The 22784-nt window shown below is 46.7% G+C and overlaps 1 protein-coding gene across 2 annotated transcripts in view; it reads right to left on the reverse strand.

The window, feature by feature from the left end:
• Nucleotides 1–22784, reverse strand: part of slc44a5b (solute carrier family 44 member 5b) — an 84469-nt gene that overhangs the window by 55004 nt on the left and 6681 nt on the right. For both annotated transcript variants that reach the window (XM_029695618.1, XM_029695617.1), the window contains exon 2: nt 9697–9745. In XM_029695618.1, coding sequence (XP_029551478.1) covers nt 9697–9745 — 49 coding nt within the window. The remainder of the gene's footprint in view (nt 1–9696; nt 9746–22784) is intronic.

Here is a 22784-nt window from a genome sequence, read left to right on the forward strand (position 1 = left end):
GGAGACAGGCCAATACATCAGGAGATGTGGAGGCCGTAGGAGGGCAACATCCCAGCAGCAGGACCGCTTCCTCCGCCTTTGTGCAAGGAGGAGCAGGAGGAGCACACCATCAAATTGATCAGAAATACAGTGTAGTTATTGTTGTAAAATGACTATTGTAGCTGGAAACGGCAGATTTTTTATGGACTATCTACATAGGCGTACAGAGGCCCGTTATCAGCAACCATCACTCCTGTGTTCCAATACCACGTTGTATTAGCTAATCCAAGTTTATAATTTTAAAAGGCTAATTGATCATTAGAAAACCCCTTTGCAATTATGTTAGCACAGCTGAAAACTGTTGTGCTGCTAAAGAAGCAATAAGCAATGTCTAGTTTGAGAAACAGACGCCTCACAAGTCCTCAACTGGCAGCTTCTTTAAATAGTACCCACAAAACACTAGTCTCAATGTCAACAGTGAAGAGGTGACTCCGGGATGCTGGCTTTCTAGGCAGAGTTCCTCTATTTTAATGGACAAAAAAATCTGCAAAAACAAGGACAATCTCTCAAAAACAAGGACATTTCTAGGTGATCCCAAACTTTTGAACGGTTGAATGTAGCCCTTCTCTGGATACTGTGTTAACAAACCTCCAGACGAGCTTCAATGCCATGCAACCCTCCTTCCGTGACCTCCAACTGCTCTTAAGTGCAAGCAAAACTAAGTGCATGCTCTTCAACCGATTGCTGCCCGCGCCCACTTACCCACCCGTCTAGCATCAATACTCTCGGTGGTTCTGATTTAGAATATGTGGACAACTACAAATACCTAGGTGTCTTGTTAGACTGTAAACTCTCCTTCCAGACTCACATTAAGCATCTCCTATCCAAAATTACATCTAGAATCAGCTTCCTATTTCGCAACAAAGCCTCCTTCACTCATGCTGCCAAACATACCCTCATAAAACTGACTATCCTACCGATCCTTGACTTCGGGGATGTCATTTACAAAATAGCCTCCAACACTCTATTCAGCAAATTGGATGTAGTCTATCACAGTGCCATCTGTTTTGTCACCAAAGCCCCATATACTACCCACCACTGCGACATGTACGCTCTCGTTGGCTGGCCCTTGCTTCATATTCGTCGCCAAACCCACTGGCTCCAGGTCATCGATAAGTCTTTTATAGGTATAGCCCCACCTTATCTCAGCTCACTGGTCACCATAACAACACCCACCTGTAGCACGCACTCCAGCAGGTATATTTCACTGGTCACCCCCAAAGCCAACTCCTTCTTTGACTGCCATTCCCTCCAGTTCTCTGCTGCCAATGACTGGAACGAATTGCAAACAAATCACTGAAGCTGGAGTCTTATATCTCCCTCTCGAACTTTAAGCATCAGCTGTCAGAGCAGCTTACCGATCATTGCATCTGTACACAGCCCATCTGTAAATAGCCTAACCAACTAGCTCATCCCCATTTTGTTATTTATTTTTTGCTCCTTTGCACCCCAGTATCTCTACTTGCACATTCATCTTCTGCACATCTATCACTCCAGTGTTTCATTCCTAAATTGTAATTATTTCGCCACTATGGCCTATTTATTGCCTTACCACCTTAATCTCACTTTTGATTAATCGCAATGTCGTAAATCATTCAAAATACACAACCTACACAGCAAAAAACAACAATATGTCAAAACAAGTTGACATTGACAAGTTACCTGATTTTGCTAACCGTTACTTTTTACAAAATCAAGAGGTCAATATTTTGTAATTCTTCTTGTATAACTAATCTTAAAATTACAGCTCAATTAGATCAAATTATGAATTTCCTATTAATATCACAGCAAATCCTGCGATTTACTTAATGTTTTTTTATTGTTTGAAATCCCGATCCAAAACAATCCGCAAATGCATCAAACTAGGTTGTAGTCACAAGCTTGACGTAGTCATTGCGTGCTAGAAATGCACAAACGTTTAGGTAACTAAATGTGGCTCTTAAACTGATTTAGATGGCATTGCACAGTTTAAGCTTTGCATCACAAATTATCCTGGAATGTTTTGCAAAGTGCTGTTGCAATTAAGCAGAATGTTTATGGCCCTACATAAATACCGTAGGTAATTGCCACTGCATTAGCATTCCACTCTAATGAGTTGTTATGTGAAAGTGGGGCATGTTGGAGTTCAACAATAAAGACGATTGAGATTCCTTCCCAGTTACCGTGCCTTCAGAAAGTATTCACACCCTTTGACATTCTCTACAAATTTGTTGGGTTAAAAAGTGGGATTAAAATGGATTTGTCCTTTTTTCAACAATCTAGACCAGTGGTTCTTAACCTGGGTTCGATCGAACCCCAGGGGTTCGGCGGAGGTCAAGACACACACCCGACTCATATGATTCGTGATGACTAGCCCCGCTTGGCCATCATTGGCTGCAGGTGATCACGCAACATCGCTTGGCCTATCTGTGCTGCAGGGAATTTGGCGCGCTCAGTAGTCGAATTGTGACTGTCGTGATGGTACGTCGTGTGATTTCTTTCTTAATATTTTAATCCCTTCATACTAACTATGTCGAGCAAAAAAAGAAAGTGGTCGGACGAATATGTACAATATGGATTCACATGTATAACGGAACGTGATGAGAGTCAGCGTCCTAACTGCATGATTTGCAATGCCAAGTTGAGCAATTCTAGTCTAGCACCGGCAAAACTAAGAGAACACTTCCTTAAGCTGCATGGAGATGGACAATACAAGAACACAACGCTCGCTGAATTCAAGGTGAAGAGAGCCATTTTTCCAATTAAGAAGGGTTCGGTGAATGCACATATGAAACTGGTGGGGGTCAGTACCTCCAACAAGGTTAAGAACCACTGATCTAGACAAAATATTCTGTTTTCAAGCCGATTTCACTCAAAACTGTAACTAGGGCACTCAAGAAAATTCAATGCTGTCTTGGTAAGCAACTCCAGTGTATATTTCGCCTTGTGTTTTAGGTTATTGTCCTGCTGAAAGGTGAATTTTCCCCCCAGTGTCTGTTGGAAAGCAGACTGAACCAGGTTTTCCTTTAGGATCCTGCCTGTGCTTAGTTCTAAATGGTTTATTTTTATCATAAAAAACTCCCTAGTCCTTGCCCATGACAAGCATACCCATAACATGGTGCAGCCATCACCATGCTTGAAAATGTGAAGAGTGGTACTCAGTGATGTGGTTTGTTAAATTTGCCCCAAACATAATGCTTTCTACTCAGGTCATAAAGTTAATTTCTTTGCCACATTGATTGCATTTTTACTTTAGTGTCTTGTTGTAAACAGAATGCAAGTTTTGGAATATTTGTATTCTGTACAAGCTACCTTCTTTTCACTCTGTCATTTAGGTTAGTATTGTGGAGTAACTACAATGTTGTTAATCCATCCTCAGTTCTCTCCTATCACAGCCATTCAATTCTGTAATTGTTTTAAAGTCACAATTGGCCTCATGGTGAAATCCCTGAGCGATTTCCTTCCTCTCTGGCAATGGAGTTAGGAAGGACGCCTGTATCTTTGTAGTGACTGGGTGTATTGATACACCATCCAAAGTGTAATTAATAACTTCACCATGCTAAAAGGGATATTCAATGTCTGCTTTTTAAAACTGTTTTAGCCATCTACCAATAAATGCCCTTCTTTGCGAGTCATTGGAAAACCTGTGTGGCTGAATCTGTGTTTGACTGAGGGACCTTACCGATAATTGTATGTGTGGGGTACAGGGATGATGTAGTCATTCAAAAATCATGTTAAACACTACTACTGCACACAGAGTGAGTCCATGCAACTTATTATGTGACTTTTTAAGCACATTTTAACCCCTGAACTAATTTAGGGTTGACATAACAAAGATGTTTGATACTTACTGAATCAAGACATTCCAGCTTTTCGTTTTGAAATAATTAATAAAAATGTCTAAAAATATAATTCCACTTTGACTTTATGGGGTATTGTGTGTAGGCCAAACAAAACAACATTTAATTCATTGTAAATGTAGGCTGTAACATAACAAAATGTGAAAACAGTCAAAGGGGTGTGAATACTTTCTGATTTTACAGTAAATAGATGAGATCCAAAAGTACAGACCTATAATACTGCTGAATTAAATGTCTATCACCAATCTCATCTGAATTACATGAAGTCTGGAGACATCATAATTAAATTGTGAACGTCCAATTTGAGATATCTCCTCAAATTATATTGCCCATAAATCCCCTCCAGCTAATGGCTGACCCATAGACCATCTGTTCAGATCAGCATCCTCCTGTCAAAGACACCATTACCCACAAAAACTGTCAATTCAAACCCTGTGTGTTAAGGCAAGGGTTGTAAGTCGGACACCGTAGAGTTGTGCTCGGGTGTGCCGAGTTGTGGTTTATTACCTATGTCAATGACATTGGGAGACATATTGTGTGGATGACACTGTTTTCTGTTCAAGTGGCAGCAGTTTGACTTTGCTTTTGAAAAACATACACATGGTTAGCAGATGTTATTGCGAGGAGGGATGCACCGATACGACATTTATGGCAGTTATCAATATCCAATATTTTACATTTTAGCAGCCTTTTAAGCATTCTAGTAGAGTTAAATAGTTAACACACACACGGACACTGTGGTCTAAGGCACTGCATCTCAGTACGAGAGGCGTCACTACAGTCACTGGTTTGAATCCAGGCTGTATCACATCTGGCCTTGATTGGGAGTCCCATAGGGCAGCGCACAATTGGCCCAGCGTCGTCCGGGGTAGGCGGTCATTGTAAATAAGAATTTGTTCTTAACCGACTTGCCTAGTTAAATAAAGGTTACACACACACACACACACACACACACACACACACACACACACACACACACACACACACATACACAAGTAAATTATTGGCATTTACGTATGTCCCCATCACCAGTAAAACATAATCAAAACCTACTTATTTCACTTACTTGCTGTGCTGTTTTGTTCAGTAGTTTCATTCTCAACCAGGATTTCATCATGCATGTCAAGCAGTGAAGTTTCATCTCTGTCTGTCCGTGGCCTCTCTTTCTCGGTACGTACTGTCACTGTGTCCATTTCCATCTTGTCCAGCTGTGTCTGTAACATTTCACGTAAACCCTGTTCCTTGTCTACATCGAAGTAGCGGTCCTTGTACCAAGCATGGTGGCGACACAGTAAAGAGACTCAGAGAGAATGCCACCAAATCGCTTGTTCACTGCCTCGAGTACTTTTGTAAGTTTTAACCCCACGGTCTGTGTGGGCAGTTTTGTTGAGCAGGCATTTCAATGCCCTGACAGAGGGTATCACATCTGCTGCAGACCCAGTTTAGCTTATTTCTCCAGTCAGTTTTTCTAATGGAGCTAGGAGTGTTTATGTTTCCATGTTTCAAACATGTTCTCAAATGCCATTGAAAAATGGCAGCAGCGATATGAGAACCAGCACATTCTTGAGCATGCAATACATCTTTCCTCAGTATGAAATCCTCGTGGACCCACGGTGCTGTCGGACTCATAATGCTCATGGGGTTGACATCGCTGGTCCAAATGTCAGACGTGAAGCTAATAGCAGTGACGCCCATAGCAAGTAGCTCATGGATGTGAGTCTCAACAATACTGTGTAAATCCAGTACGGCAACATCTGAAAAATAGTGTGTACCGGGGATGGACCAGGAACTCAGACTTCAAAGGCTATGCCACATTTTGAAAACAGACCCAGACAAAGGGAGTTGAGGCAGAACTCCATCACACTGACTACATTCCTGTAGAGGCTTCATGTAGAGATGGTTAATTTGATACAGTGTGAAGTGGAGCTATGCCACCTCAGGCACTGCCTGCTCTAATATTAAACACTGTATTAAAAAAGAGATGAGGGACTACTTTTTCATTTCATTCAAGGCAAGGAACAAGAGCTGTTAGGAGTTGAGTCAGGTACTGTAGTGGACCAGCGGGTAGCTAGGAATTATGGGTGATTAGTCGCTGAGATCCAGGGGGTGGGACTCCGAAGCAGACCTTCTAACACCTCTTCACTGCCTTACTGTGAGGTCAGTCTTCCCTGTCTTCTACCCAACCCCCCAGGGCCTAGAAACTACCTCATTAAGGCAAAGTCAAAGCTGGCACTACACAGCTAATACAAATAACCACCTTTGAGTCATTCAAAGGTGAACGCTGAAAGGAAGATGCCAAAGGAGAGAAAAAAAACAACGTCTCTTTTATCTACGAGAAGCAAACGCAGCCGGAATGCAAATGTGGTCCACTGTCAAATTCCTTTCCTAGTCTAAACCCATTCTGATTTCCAAACCTGGCCTGCCTTAGATCTCCCTCCATATCTGAACCAAAAGCCAATCGGCTAGAACAAGTTCTTTCCACCTGCTGGGTTGGTGTTTGTGTGTGCTGCTAGTCTACATGCTGTGAGGCAGTGAATACTGGCTGGTATTCTTGCAATGCCATGTGAAGCTGTGTGACAGAGTGTATTATTCGTAAAGCTCACTCCACTTAGAGAGCCATGGCTGTGGTGGTGATAACTGGTTAGACGCTGCTACAGAGTAGCCTGGATGCCATTCTGGTGTGGTGGTGATAACTGGTTAGACGCTGCTACAGAGTAGCCTGCATGCCATTCTGGTGTGGTGGTGATAACTGGTTAGACGCTGCTACAGAGTAGCCTGGGTGCCATTCTGGTGTGGTGGTGATAACTGGTTAGACGCTGCTACAGAGTAGCCTGGATGCCATTCTGGTGTGGTGGTGATAACTGGTTAGACGCTGCTACAGAGTAGCCTGGATGCCATTCTGGTGTGGTGGTGATAACTGGTTAGACGCTGCTACAGAGTAGCCTGGATGCCATTCTGGTGTGGTGGTGATAACTGGTTAGACGCTGCTACAGAGTAGCCTGGATGCCATTCTGGTGTGGTGGTGATAACTGGTTAGACGCTGCTACAGAGTAGCCTGGGTGCCATTCTGGTGTGGTGGTGATAACTGGTTAGACGCTGCTACAGAGTAGCCTGGATGCCATTCTGGTGTGGTGGTGATAACTGGTTAGACGCTGCTACAGAGTAGCCTGGGTGCCATTCTGGTGTGTCACCACCGGCCGCCTGTCTCCAGCACATAATGAGAATTAACAGGGAGAGAGTTTGGGAGAAAGGATTCCCACATGCTGGAACACACTGGGAAATGTCTAACCATCTGGAGAGCCAACAGGGATAGCAATGGAAGGCAGGAGGGTTTTGAATGTTTATTTTTAATTTTTTTTACTTTCCTGCCTTGACTAAAAAGATGTGCAGTCCACTGTTCACTGTCAATTACATTATTTCAACTCATACATTATTCAGAAGTACTTTTCAGATTGATATGCCGCTCGTACAAAAGCATAATTGTAGGCAGAATTAGTCAGAAAGCTACAATATGTGCCCATTTTCTCTACTCTTGGAGAACTGTTAACCACAGGTACGGACTTCATTTTGGCAGTGAGCTTCACTTCTCTCCCAGTTCTAATTAAAAAAGCCTACAAGCAAGAGAAACATAAAAGTGCCTTCACTTAGTCCACACAGATGTAGGAGTTATACGAGCTGGAGAGGGTGGGATAGAGAGGAGATGGAGAGGGTGGGATAGAGAGGGTGGGATAGAGAGGAGATGGAGAGGGTGGGATAGAGAGGAGATGGAGAGGGTGAGATAGAGAGGAGATGGAGAGGGTGGGATAGAGAGGAGATGGAGAGGGTGAGATAGAGAGGAGATGGAGAGGGTGGGATAGAGAGGGTGGGATAGAGAAGAGATGGAGAGGAGATTGAGAGGGTGGGATAGAGAGGGTGGGATAGAGAGGAGATGGAGAGGGTGGGATAGAGAGGAGATGGAGAGGGTGAGATAGAGAGGAGATGGAGAGGGTGGGATAGAGAGGGTGGGATAGAGAGGAGATGGAGAGGAGATTGAGAGGGTGGGATAGAGAGGAGATGGAGAGGAGATTGAGAGGGTGGGATAGAGAGGAGATGGAGAGGAGATTGAGAGGGTGGGATAGAGAGGAGATAGAGAGGAGATTGAGAGGGTGGGATAGAGAGGAGATGCAGAGGGCGGGATAGAGAGGAGATGGAGAGGAGATTGAGAGGAGATGGAGAGGAGATGGAAAGGAGATTGAGAGGGTGGGATAGAGAGGAGATGGAGAGGAGATGGAGAGGAGATTGAGAGGAGATGGAGAGGGTGGGATAGAGAGGAGATTGAGATGGTGGGATAGAGAGGAGATGGAGAGGGTGGGATAGAGAGGAGATGGAGAGGGTGGGATAGAGAGGAGATTGAGAGGGTGGGATAGAGAGGAGATGGAGAGGGTGGGATAGAGAGGAGATGGAGAGGAGATTGAGAGGGTGGGATAGAGAGGAGATGGAGAGGAGATTGAGAGGGTGGGATAGAGAGGAGATAGAGAGGAGATTGAGAGGGTGAGATAGAGAGGAGATGGAGAGGAGATTGAGAGGGTGGGATAGAGAGGAGATGGAGAGGAGATTGAGAGGAGATGGAGAGGGTGGGATAGAGAGGAGATGGAGAGGAGATGGAGAGGGTGGGATAGAGAGGAGATGGAGAGGAGATTGAGAGGGTGGGATAGAGAGGAGATGGAGAGGGTGGGATAGAGAGGAGATGGAGAGGAGATTGAGAGGGTGGGATAGAGAGGAGATTGAGAGGGTGGGATAGAGAGGAGATTGAGAGGGTGGGATAGAGAGGAGATGGAGAGGGTGGGATAGAGAGGAGATGGAGAGGGTGGGATAGAGAGGAGATGGAGAGGGTGGGATAGAGAGGCTCAGGAGGACCTGAACATGCTTTCCCACCTGCTTGTGAAACTGGTCTTGAATATATTCTACAGTATGAAGTAATGATACGCTTCAGTGGTCCAAAGAGAATAAGCACAACTTTGAAAGGCTATCAGACATACGCAGCTGCATACTAAGTTACCAATGTTGTTTACTATGTTGTCTTGTGAGATGACATAGTCAAGTGAGAACCAAACAAATGCAAACAAGACATAGCAACATGGCATTGGTCAATGGGCCAGATAAAGGTCAAACATTCAACCTCTGACTGCTTCCTTGTTAAATGAAAATAGGTCAAAAGAGGATCTTATATTACAGTTGACGCGCTAAACTCCCTATGATATGTGAGTGTGTAAACTCCAGACCACCATGTGACTAATAGCCATTGATCTGTGTGATGTAGCAAAGAGACCTGCCAGCCCTCAGCCTCTCTCGATTAACACTGTCTGGCAAACGATCAATGTGTTGACACGCAAAGAAGCTTATGAAACAGTGTGGTTCTGAAAGCATGCACAATTAAATTCTAGGTCAGTTTTACAAGATGACTATAGGTATATCTTTGGGGCAGAGAAAAAAGGAGAGAGAAAAAAATAACACTTTTGTAAAGAAGAATCTAGGCCTCACTATCAATTGGCTGCTGAACGTCCATCATGCCGCTTATTACAAGCTTACTACTGTACATGTCTGGTCCCGTGTGGCTCAGTTGGTAGAGCATGGCACTTGAAATACCAGGGTTGTGGGTTTGATTCCCACGGGCGACCAGTGCGTATTACAATGTATGCACTCACTACTGTAAATCGCTCTGGATAAGAGCGTCTGATCAATGACTAACATGTAAATGTAATGTCTCTATAGCTTCTTCAGCTGAAAAAGTCCAAATAAACATGCAAGGGAAGTTGGAGTTGACCAGTGAGTACAGTACCTGTTATGGATAGGTCCTCTGAAGCTCGGGTCAAAGTTGCGTGGCTCACCTGTAAGGGAAGCAGATCATAGTGTGGTTCCCATTCATAAACCAAGAGTCTGTTACCTCTAACATGCAACACAGCGGTGTCTTGCAGAACTACTCAGCTTAGAAACAGGGAAATCTATAATATTGATAAGACAATTTACATGTACAGTGAACAAGTATATGCCGCCTTTCTGATTTACTCTATTTTTGTATATTTTTGATTTTGAATGTTATCAGATCTTCAACCAAAATGTAGTATTAGATAAAGGGAACCTGAGTTTACAAATACATATATTTTTTTATGAACAAAGTTGTGCAACATCCCATTCCCCTGTGTGAAAAAGTAATTGTCCCCTTACACTCAATAACTGGTTGTACCACCTTTAGCTGTAATGACTCAACAAACACTTCCTGTAGTTGCTGATCAGTCTCTCACCTCTTACTGTGGAATGCAGTGTTTGCTTTTTCTCCAGACATAAATGGGACCCATCTCGTCCAAAAAGTTGACTCAAGTTTGCTGAAAAGCACCTGGATGATCATCGAGACTCTTGGAAGGAAGAATGTTCTATGGACAGATGAGTAAAAAGTATAACTTTTTGGATGGCATGGGTCCAATTATGCCTGGTGGAAACCAAACACTGCATCCCACAGTAAGAACCTCATACCAACGGTCCAGCATGGTGGTGGTAGTGTGATGGTTTGGGGATGCTTTGCTCCTTTAGGACCTGGACGATAGAAGGAACCATGAATTCTGCTCTGTATCAGAGAATTCTACAGGAGAATGTAAAGCCTTCCGTCTGAGCTGAAGTGAAGCTGGGTCATGTAGCAAGACAATGATCCAAAACACACAATCAAGTCTACATTAAAATAGTGAAATAGGAAAACATTTGAAGTTTTGGAATGACCTAGTCAAAACCCAGACCTAATCCCAATTGAGATGTTGTGGCAGGACTTGAAACGAGCAGTTCATGCATGAAAACCGACAAATGGCGCTGAGTTAAAGTAGTTCTGCATGGAAAAGTGGGCCAAAGTTCCTCCACAGTGACGTGAGAGACTGATCAACAACTACAGGAAGTGTTTGTTGAGTCATTGCAGCTAAAGGTGACACAGCCAGTTATTGAGAGTAAGGGGGAAATTACTTTTTCACACAGGGGCATTGGGTGTTGTATAACTTTAAGGAAATAAATGAAAGAAGTATGTAATCATTGTGTTATTTGTTCACTCAGGGTCCATTTATCTAATGTCAGGTTTGGGTTGAACATGTGATGGCATTCAGTATCAAAAATACGCAAAAAAGTAGAGAAAATGAAAAAGGGTGCAAATACTTTTTCACAGCACTGCATGAGATCAAAAGAGAAGTTATTGTATGTAGACTATAGAGCACAAATAAAGTGTTCAAAAACGGTCCTCCAGCAACATACAGTAACTGCAAATGGTCTTACTGACAGGAACGGTGATCAATGAGAGAGTGAAACAACACATCTACCAGTTGGTCCTGCAATAAGCATAACATTCAACTGCCTGGGAGGGCACTAACAACTAGGTCAGTTCACAGCTCCTCCCTGTAGCTTCAGTCCAAATGGCACCCTACTCCCCTAACAGTGCACAACTTCCTACCGCTAAAAAGTAGTGGACTATGTAGAGGTCTGCCATTTCAGACACATCCTGTGTAGCAGGACTGAGATGCTAACATGATGCCAAGCTACTATGTGTATGTGTTCGTGCTTGCTTGAGTGTGAGAGTGTGTCCACGTGCACATCCCAACGTGTGTTTGTATGTGTGCTGTATATGTTTGCCGGTGCCCCCGTGGAGTTGCAGTATGAACTGTTCCTGTGAGCACATTCATCACACAGAGAGTGTAATTTCTCAGAGCAACATGAGTGGGCCTATCTCCCATCTGTCTCTGAAGGCCTGCTTCTGCTCTCAGAGATACAGCCCACTTGGCAGAACCCAGCACCGGGGACACTGTACTACGCACTTGGCCTCCTCATGAATCACTGGGTGTCATTGGCTGAGAGAGAGAGTGAGAAATATACATGGCAACGCTCTCATGTTGACGATCAATCACGTGACTGAGGTGTTCATCATTTCCGGTTGAAGACATTGTCTCCATCAGCACTGTCCCGATATTCAGGCATCACATTCAGAGGAGGTCATTAGTTATTTATGCAATGCAAAATGTAAAAGTACCAGATTTGAGGGACTTGAACCCATAACCCCCTGTGCCAGAGACGCTGTGCTCCTCCAATCCACTGAGTATACAGTCGATTGTTCTCTACCGCAATGACGTTGTATTTTGGTTCTAAATAAAGACGCCCAGGACCTTGGAGATTTTCTAGGATTAATCTGCATCTCTCAGCCAAGGACACAGAGTCACAGGACCAGGTGCAGTCAGCAGGAGACTACAGCAACCTTGGAATTCAGATAAGAGAGAGCGTAGATGTAGACTTGTGTTAACAGCCTGGTCACGTTTTGCATGACAATGACCACAGGACAAGACATCACAAACAGATCTGGGACCAGGATACCGAGTTAGCTATTTCCTTATATAGCACATCAAGTTATTTTAACAGGCAAACCACATCGATATGTTTGACACACGGATGCACATCTGTGCTATAAAGATATGAGACATCAATGATGCAATGACAAACCACTATGATGATTTAGCCTGCCATGTTCCCAGCAGTGACAAACCACTATGATGATTTAGCCTGCCATGTTCCCAGCAGTGACAAACCACTATGATGATTTAGCCTGCCATGTTCCCAGCAGTGACAAACCACTATGATGATTTAGCTTGCCATGTTCCCAGACACCAAGGTCATGACAGCAACACCATCTATTTCCTCAGGAAAAAGCAGCAAAACATCCGCATTGTCCTGAACTACCATCTAACCACCTTCGGATCTGTGTGACCCGGACACAGATGTTTACACATTTCCCTGTGATGAGTGCAACGTGTCGGGATGGACCCCAGGACACCAGCACGGTCATAGAGAAGGTTTCAACAGAACTTTCAAAGCCAGTTCAATTAACTGCCAATGGCAAATGGCCAAACTAATTCACCATTGACAATTCCTACAATATATGGCTTCAGAGCAGATATTAGGAACCAGGTCCTGTGCAGTAAGAGATTGGTTTGATCTGTGTCAGCACGTCCGCATGGCGCATGTTGTTGTTTGTATATCCCGGTGGATGTTCCTACAAATCAGCGGCCAGCAGGTAGCATTAGATGAACGAACAGCAGAGATTATTAGAGGTCCAGCTGCTGGGGGTTGTGAGCTGACTACTGTATCAGTTGGACCGGGATTCAAGCAGCCAGGTAGATTATAAATAGAGAGAAAAATCTTTTTCATTGACCTCGGTGTGTGAACATTTCAAGTGACTGAGTGCTCCCTGGTCTTTGTCATCCATCGTGGTGAAAACAGACTGGTCTGCACGGGGGGGGGGGGGGGGGAGATTGCGGAAGCTAATTCATACAGAGATGAAGGGAAGCTAATGTTGAGAGGACAGATTGCGCAACAGCGAGGGGCAGGAGAATATTGTTTCGGTTGGGCTTGCAATATCGCTCCCCACTTCATTGACAAACACCACAGTGTCCAACAGGGGAAAGAATGGGGGCCGTGGGCCTCGGCCAACTGTTAGGGTGTAAACAGAGGACACCAGCTTGGCGTGGGTGGCTCATCATACTATTGTCTGAATACTCTCTTGGACGTAAAACACAAGTTATCAGGGGACTCAGTGAACACCTAAGAACATTATTCAACAACATGAGTAGCTGAAATGCACTAGATTCTCATCAGTACACACAAAATCAGGATTTGCTTATTGGGCACCTGTGAGACCTGACTGCTTGGCTTTATTACCTGACCGCTTGGCTCACCACAGTAGCCTGCCCTGTTCCTTCTCTCAGAAGAATTCTGAGCTTTACTCTGATTCTGAAAAGTGATTTCAGTCCCATTATACAGTACCAGGGGCCTGACAATCAATCGGTAACACTGGACCACCAGTAGACTCGGCCCTGGTTGACGACTTAACCAGTGTAGAGAGTAGTGGATGTGTGATGTGCTGGGGTCAGTCAGGCTGAATGAAGGGCTGTAGTCAACAACATTTGGAAAATGCCTCCAAGGCATACTGTGGAAGTTAGCTAACATAGTGTTTTGGCTAATGTTGCCTGGTGCCTGCTAGGCTCCTCTACTCTCAGTGTGTTGGCTCTATTGCCTGCTAGGCTCCTCTACTCTCAGTGTGTTGGCTCTCTTGCCTGCTAGGCTCCTCTACTCTCAGTGTGTTGGCTCTGTTGCCTGCTAGGCTCCTCTACTCTCAGTGCGTTGGCTCTGTTGCCTGCTAGGCTCCTCTACTCTCAGTGTGTTGGCTCTGTTGCCTGCTAGGCTCCTCTACTCTCAGTGTGTTGGCTCTCTTGCCTGCTAGGCTCCTCTACTCTCAGTGTGTTGGCTCTGTTGCCTGCTAGGCTCCTCTACTCTCAGTGCGTTGGCTCTGTTGCCTGCTAGGCTCCTCTACTCTCAGTGTGTTGGCTCTGTTGCCTGCTAGGCTCCTCTACTCTCAGTGTGTTGGCTCTCTTGCCTGCTAGGCTCCTCTACTCTCAGTGTGTTGGCTCTGTTGCCTGCTAGGCTCCTCTACTCTCAGTGTGTTGGCTCTCTTGCCTGCTAGGCTCCTCTACTCTCAGTGTGTTGGCTCTCTTGCCTGCTAGGCTCCTCTACTCTCAGTGTGTTGGCTCTGTTGCCTGCTAGGCTCCTCTACTCTCAGTGTGTTGGCTCTGTTGCCTGCTAGGCTCCTCTACTCTCAGTGCGTTGGCTCTGTTGCCTGCTAGGCTCCTCTACTCTCAGTGTGTTGGCTTTGTTGCCTGCCAGGCTCCTCTACTCTCAGTGTGTTGGCTCTGTTGCCTGCCAGGCTCCTCTACTCTCAGTGTGTTGGCTATGTTGCCTGCTAGGCTCCTCTACTCTCAGTGTGTTGGCTCTGTTGCCTGCTAGGCTCCTCTACTCTCAGTGTGTTGGCTCTGTTGCCTGCTAGGCTCCTCTACTCTCAGTATGTTGGCTCTGTTGCCTGCTAGGCTCCTCTACTCTCAGTGTGTTGGCTCTGTTGCCTGCTAGGCTCCTCTACTCTCAGTGTGTTGGCTCATCTCACGTTGAGGTGTTGTTACATATGACAGATGATGATGCAGGTTGTGTACATAGAGCACAGACAATATGTTGATGTCTGTAGTATGCATGCATAAACAAAGTTTAGGAATGAGGATGTTAGCAGGGTGTATATGTAAAGGATCAAATCACATTTTATTTGTCACATGCGGCAAATACAACAGGTGTAGACCTTACCGGGAAATGCTTACTTACAAGCCCTTCTTAAAACTGCGTCGTTGGTTAAGAAAATATTTACCCCAAAAAATAAAAGACCAACAATAAAATAACAATAACGAGTCTTTATACAGGGGGTACCAGTACCGAGTAAATGTGCGGAGGTACAGGTTAGTTGAGGTAATATGTACATGTAGGGCGGGGTAGTGACTATGCATGGATGATAAACAGCGAGTAGCAGCAGCGTACAAAAAATACAAATAGTCTGGTGGCCATTTGATTACCTGTTCAGCAGAAGTATGGCTTGGGGGTAGAAGCTGTTAAGAAGTCTTTTGGACCTGGACTTGGCGCTCCTGTACTGCTTGCCGTGTGGTAGCAGAGAGAAAAGTCTATGAGTAGGGTGGCTGGAGACTTTGCCAATTGTTAGGGCCTTCCTCTGACACCGCCTGGTATAGAGGTCCTGGATGGCAGGACGTTTGGCCCCAGTGATGTACTGGACTGTAAGCACTACCCTCTGTAGCGTATTGCGGTCGGAGGCTAAGCAGATGCCATACCAGGCGGTGATGCAACCGTTAGGATGCTCTCGATGGTGCAGTTCTAGAACTTTGAGAATCTAAGGACCCATGCCAAATCTTTTCAGTCTCCTGAGGGGGAATAGGTTTTGTCGTGCCCTCTTCACAACTGTCTTGGTGTGCTTGGACCATTATATTTTTGTTGGTGATGTGGACACCAAGGAACTTGAAGCTCTCAACCTGCTTCACTACAGCCCTGTCAATGAGAATGGGGACGTGCTTGGTCCTCCTTTTCCTGTAGTCCACGATCATCTCCTTAGTCTTGGTCACGTTGAGGGAGAGGTTGTTATCCTGGCACCACACTGCCAGGTCACTGACCTCCTCCCTATACGCTGTCTCATCATCGTTGGTGTACAGGCCTACCACCGTTGTGTCGTTGGCAAACTTAATGATGGTGTTGGAATTGTGCTTGGCCACTCAGTCATGGTTAAACAGGGAGTACAGGAGGGGACTAAGCACGCACCTTTGAGGGGCCCCGGCATTGAGGATCAGCGTGGCAGATGTGTTGTTGCCTACCCTTACCACCTGGGGGCGGCCCATTAGGAAGTCCAGGATTCAGTTGCAGAGGGAGGTGCTTAATGATGAGCTTTGAGGGCACTATGGCGTTTCGTTTGTCCAGGTGGGAAAGGGCAGTGTGGAGTGCAATAGAAATTGCTGTGGATCTGTTGGGGCGGTATGCAAATTGGAGAGGGTCTAGGGTTTCTGGGATGTTTGTGATGATGTGAGCCATGACCAGCTTTTCAAAGCACTTCATGGCTACAGACGAGAGTGCTACGGGTCGGTAGTCATTTAGGCAGGTTAGCTTGGTGTTCTTGGGCACAGGGACTATGGTGGTCTGCTTGAAACATGTAGTTATTACAGACTCGGTCAAGGACAGGTTGAAAACGTCAGTGAAGACACTTGCCAGTTGGTCAGCGCATGCTTCGAGTACATGTCCTGGTAATCTGTCTGGTCTTGCGGCCTTGTGAATGTTGACCTGTCTAAAGGTTTTACTCACAAAGCTGGGGTAAATCCCCGCCTTATCTCAGCTCACTGGTCACCATAGCAGCACCCACCCGTAGCACGTGCTCCAGCCGGTATATTTCACTGGTCACCCCCAAAGCCAATTCCTCCTTCGGCTGCCTTTCCTTCCAGTTCTCTGCTGCCAATGACTGGAACGAACTGAGAAAAAAAAATCACTGAAGCTGGAGACTCATATCTCCCTCACTAACTTTAAGCACCAACTGTCAGAGAAGCTCACAGATCACTGCACCTGTACATAGCCCATCTGTAAATAGCCCATCCAACTACCTCATCCCCATAATGTTATTTATTTTGCTCCTTTGCACCCCAGTATCTCTACTTGCACATTCATCTTCTGCACATTCAGCCAATATTGTAATTATTTCACCACTATGGTCTATTTATTGCCTTACCTCCCTTATCCTACTTCATTTGCACACACTGTATATAGACTTTTTCTATTGTATTACTGACTGTATGTTTGTTTATTCTATGTGTAACTCTGTGTTGTTGTTTGTGTCGCACTGCTTTGCTTTATCTTGGCCAGGTCACGGTTGTAAATGAGAACTTGTTCTCAACTAGCCTACCTGGTTATATAAAGTTGAAATAAAATTTAAAACATAAAAAAATTGGCTACGGAGAGCAAGATCACACAGTCGTCCGGAACAGCTGGTGCTCTCATGCGTGCTTCAGTGTTGCTTGCCTCAAAGCGACCATAGAAGTAATTTAGCCCGTCTGTTAGGCCCGTGTCACTGGGCAGTTCGCGGCTGGGCTTCCGTTTGTTGTTACGCTGCTTGCTAAGCAAGTACCGCTTCCTCCTGAGTCGGCACACACTGAGGCTCGAACCCAGGACTTCTGTCTTGCTAGCGCACGTGACCACCCTCCTCAAGCATCTTACCAGTGTTTTCCATTTCTCCATGAGAAAAAAAAACTATAGGATTTGTTCAGCCCAGCAAATGAACTGTGGTGATTATAGCTACTCTCTGGGGCGTTGAGGGCAGACTGGGTATGACATTACACATCAGGTTCAGACAGAGGATTTGTCACTAATCCTCATACTCCAATCCCATTTGCATCCTCAGTCTGCCATAGCGATAGCATTATGGGTCAATGTACACCACAGAACTGACAGCATTGACTGTGACATTCTGTACAGAACAGATGGATAGTTTCACTCCAACCACATTCCACGTCCAATCATTCTGTGACTAATCAATGGATATAGGACAGCTTCAACTAGACGATCTCCAGCATCCTTTCAGAGCGCTGTAAATGTGACATTGTACAGAGATGAATTCTGTCATTATCATTGGTGGAACAGGATGTTCTTGGTAGAGGGCTATGAGAGGGCTTGAAAAAAGGGATGCCAGACTGAATGCATGTGTCTGTTATGAAACATTTTTCAGGTCACAAAAACAGCTGCATATTATTTTATTAAAACACCTCTTAATTGAGATATTGGCCTATTGGGATTGTGTACGTTATTGTCCTAATATACAACATAAATACAGTATGGCACCATTTCTCCCTGCGCCCTCTCTTTCTCCCCGTTTCTCCCTGCGCCCTCTCTTTCTCCTCGTTTCTCACCGTTTCTCCCTGCGCCCTCTCTTTCTCCTCGTTTCTCCCTGCGCCCTCTCTTTCTCCTCGTTTCTCCCTGCGCCCTCTCTTTCTCCTCGTTTCTCCCTGCGCCCTCTCTTTCTCCTCGTTTCTCCCTGCGCCCTCTCTTTCTCCCCGTTTCTCCCTGCGCCCTCTCTTTCTCCTCGTTTCTCCCTGCGCCCTCTCTTTCTCCTCGTTTCTCCCTGCGCCCTCTCTTTCTCCCCGTTTCTCCCTGTGCCCTCTCTTTCTCCTCGTTTCTCCCTGCGCCCTCTCTTTCTCCCCGTTTCTCCCTGTGCCCTCTCTTTCTCCCCGTTTCTCCCTGCGCCCTCTCTTTCTCCCCATTTCTCCCTGCGCCCTCTCTTTCTCCCCGTTTCTCCCTGCGCCCTCTCTTTCTCCCCGTTTCTCCCTGCGCCCTCTCTTTCTCCCCATTTCTCCCTGCGCCCTCTCTTTCTCCCCGTTTCTCCCTGCGCCCTCTCTTTCTCCTCGTTTCTCACCGTTTCTCCCTGCGCCCTCTCTTTCTCCTCGTTTCTCCCTGCGCCCTCTCTTTCTCCCCGTTTCTCCCTGTGCCCTCTCTTTCTCCCCGTTTCTCCCTGTGCCCTCTCTTTCTCCCCGTTTCTCCCCGTTTCTCCCTGCGCCCTCTCTTTCTCCTCGTTTCTCCCTGCGCCCTCTCTTTCTCCCCGTTTCTCCCTGCGCCCTCTCTTTCTCCCCGTTTCTCACCGTTTCTCCCTGCGCCCTCTCTTTCTCCCCGTTTCTCCCTGCGCCCTCTCTTTCTCCCCGTTTCTCCCTGCGCCCTCTCTTTCTCCCCGTTTCTCACCGTTTCTCCATCGCCCCTCTTTCTTCTCCCCGTTTCTCCCTGCGCCCTCTCTTCTTTCTCCTCGTTTCTCCCTGCGCCCTCTCTTTCCTCCCCTTTCTCCCTGCGCCCTCTCTTTCTCCCCGTTTCTCACCGTTTCTCCCTGCGCCCTCTCTTTCTCCCCGTTTCTCCCTGCGCCCTCTCTTTCTCCCCGTTTCTCCCTGCGCCCTCTCTTTCTCCCCGTTTCTCCCTGCGCCCTCTCTTTCTCCTCGTTTCTCCCTGCGCCCTCTCTTTCTCCCCCGTTTCTCCCTGCGCCCTCTCTTTCTCCTCGTTTCTCCCTGCGCCCTCTCTTTCTCCCCGTTTCTCCCTGCGCCCTCTCTTTCTCCCCGTTTCTCCCTGTGCCCTCTCTTTCTCCCCGTTTCTCCCTGCGCCCTCTCTTTCTCCCCGTTTCTCCCTGCGCCCTCTCTTTCTCCTCGTTTCTCCCTGCGCCCTCTCTTTCTCACCGTTTCTCCCTGCGCCCTCTCTTTCTCCCCGTTTCTCCCTGCGCCCTCTCTTTCTCCCCGTTTCTCCCTGCGCCCTCTCTTTCTCCCCGTTTCTCCCTGCGCCCTCTCTTTCTCCCCGTTTCTCCCCGTTTCTCCCTGCGCCCTCTCTTTCTCCCCGTTTCTCACCGTTTCTCCCTGCGCCCTCTCTTTCTCCCCGTTTCTCACCGTTTCTCCCTGCGCCCTCTCTTTCTCCCCATTTCTCCCTGCGCCCTCTCTTTCTCCCCGTTTCTCCTCGTTTCTCCCTGCGCCCTCTCTTTCTCCCCGTTTCTCCCCGTTTCTCCCTGCGCCCTCTCTTTCTCCCCGTTTCTCACCGTTTCTCCCTGCGCCCTCTCTTTCTCCCCGTTTCTCCTCGTTTCTCCCTGCGCCCTCTCTTTCTCCTCGTTTCTCACCGTTTCTCCCTGCGCCCTCTCTTTCTCCCCGTTTCTCCCTGTGCCCTCTCTTTCTCCCCATTTCTCCCTGCGCCCTCTCTTTCTCCTCGTTTCTCACCGTTTCTCCCTGCGCCCTCTCTTTCTCCCCGTTTCTCCCTGTGCCCTCTCTTTCTCCCCGTTTCTCCCTGCGCCCTCTCTTTCTCCCCATTTCTCCCTGCGCCCTCTCTTTCTCCCCGTTTCTCCCCGTTTCTCCCTGTGCCCTCTCTTTCTCCCCGTTTCTCCCTGCGCCCTCTCTTTCTCCCCATTTCTCCCTGCGCCCTCTCTTTCTCCCCATTTCTCCCTGCGCCCTCTCTTTCTCCCCGTTTCTCCCTGTGCCCTCTCTTTCTCCTCGTTTCTCCTCGTTTCTCCCTGCGCCCTCTCTTTCTCCCCATTTCTCCCTGCGCCCTCTCTTTCTCCCCGTTTCTCCCTGCGCCCTCTCTTTCTCCCCATTTCTCCCTGCGCCCTCTCTTTCTCCCCGTTTCTCCCAGCGTCCTCTCTTTCTCCCCGTTTCTCCCTGCGCACTCTACATTTAAACTCAGTTTTTCACAATTCCTGACATTTAATTCTAGTAAAAATTCCCTGTCTTAGGTCAGTTAGGATCACCACTTTATTTTAAGAATGTGAAATGTCAGAATAATAGTAGAGAGAATGACATATTTCAGCTTTTATTTCTTTCATCACATTCCCAGTGGGTCAGAAGTTTACATACACTCAATTAGCATTTGGTAGCATTGCCTTCAAATTGTTCAACTTGGGTCAAACGTTTCGGGTAGCCTTCCACAAGCTTCCCACGATAAGTTGGATGGATTTTGGCCCATTCCTCCTGACAGAGTTGGTGTAACTGAGTCAGGTTTGTAGGCCTCCTTGCTCTCACACGCTTTTTCAGTTCTGCGCACAAATTTTCTATGGGATTGAGGTCAGGGCTTTGTGATGGCCACTCCAATACCTTGACTTTGTTGTCCTTATGCCATTTTGCCACAACTTTGGAAGTATGCTTGGGGTCATTGTCCATTTGGAAGACCCATTTGCGACCAAGCTTTAACTTCATGACTGATGTCTTGAGATGTTGCTTCAATATATCCACATCATTTTCAATCCTCATGATGCCATCTATTTTGTGAAGTTCACCAGTCCCTCCTGTAGCAAAGCAACAATTTCAAAGATTCTACTGAGTTACAGCCCATATAAGGAAATCAGCCAATTTAAATACATAGATTGGGGCCTAATGAATTTATTTCACATGACTGCAAATACAGATATGCATCCTTTGGTCACCTTTTTTTTAAGGTAAGGGCGTGGATCAGAAAGTAGAGAGAGAGGTAGAGAGAGGGGCAGAGTAGAGAGAGAGGTAGAGAGAGAGAGAGAGAGAGACAGTAAAGGGTCAGAGTAGAGAGAGACAGTAGAGGGGCAGAGTAGAGAGAGACAGTAGAGGGACAGAGTAGAGAGAGACAGTAGAGGGACAGAGTAGAGAGAGACAGTAGAGGGGCAGAGTAGAGAGAGACAGTAGAGGGACAGAGTAGAGAGAGACAGTAGAGGGACAGAGTAGAGAGAGACAGTAGAGGGACAGAGTAGAGAGAGACAGTAGAGGGACAGAGTAGAGAGAGACAGTAGAGGGACAGAGTAGAGAGAGAGTAGAGGGGCAGAGTAGAGAGAGACAGTAGAGGGACAGAGTAGAGAGAGACAGTAGAGGGACAGAGTAGAGAGAGACAGTAGAGGGACAGAGTAGAGAGAGACAGTAGAGGGGCAGAGTAGAGAGAGACAGTAGAGGGACAGAGTAGAGAGAGACAGTAGAGGGTCAGAGTAGAGAAAGACAGTAGAGGAGACAGAGTAGAGAGAGAGTAGAGGGACAGAGTAGAGAGAGACAGTAGAGGGACAGAGTAGAGAGAGACAGTAAAGGGGCAGAGTAGAGAGACAGTAGAGGGACAGAGTAGAGAGAGACAGTAGAGGGGCAGAGTAGAGAGAGAGTAGAGGGACAGAGTAGAGAGACAGTAGAGGAGACAGAGTAGAGAGAGAGTAGAGGGACAGAGTAGAGAGAGACAGTAGAGGAGACAGAGTAGATAGGGAGGCAGACTAGAGAGAGAGAGGGGTAGAGTAGATAGGGAGGCAGGGTAGAGTGAGAGAAGAGCAGAGTAGAAAGAGAGAGAGAGGTGCAACCCATCCCAAACCATGTCAATTGGGTTGAGGTTGGGTGATTGTGGAGGCCAGGTCATCTGATGCAGAACTGGTGACTGCTGACACTGTCAGTGATTTATTTAGAATTCAAGGCACACTTAACCAGCATGGCTACCACAGTATTCTGCAGCGATACGCCATACCATCTGGTTTGCACTTAGTGGGACTATCATTTGTTTTTCAACAGGACAATGACCCCAAACACACCTCCAGGCTGTGTAAGGGCTATTTGACCAAGAAGGAGAGTGATGGAGTGCTGCATCAGATGACCTGGCCTCCACAATCACCTGACCTCAACCCAATTGAGATGGTTTGGGATGAGTTGGACAGCAGAGCGAAGGAAAAGCAGCCAACAAGTGCTCAGCATATGTGGGAACTCTTTCAAGACTGTTGAGAGAGAGAGACAGAGAGAGAGAGAGAGAGGGCAGAGTAGAGAGAGAGGGGGCAGAGTAGAGAGAGAGAGAGAGAGAGAGGGGGCAGAGTAGAGAGAGAGAGGGGGCAGAGTAGAGAGAGAGAGGGGGCAGAGTAGAGAGAGAGAGAGAGAGGGGGCAGAGTAGAGAGAGAGAGAGAGGGCAGAGTAGAGAGAGAGAGAGAGGGGGCAGAGTAGAGAGAGAGAGAGAGAGAGAGAGAGGGGGCAGAGTATAGAGAGAGATGGGGGCAGAGTA

The sequence above is a fragment of the Salmo trutta genome, chromosome 17, assembly GCF_901001165.1.
Source record: "Salmo trutta chromosome 17, fSalTru1.1, whole genome shotgun sequence".
Classification (NCBI taxonomy): domain Eukaryota; kingdom Metazoa; phylum Chordata; class Actinopteri; order Salmoniformes; family Salmonidae; genus Salmo; species Salmo trutta.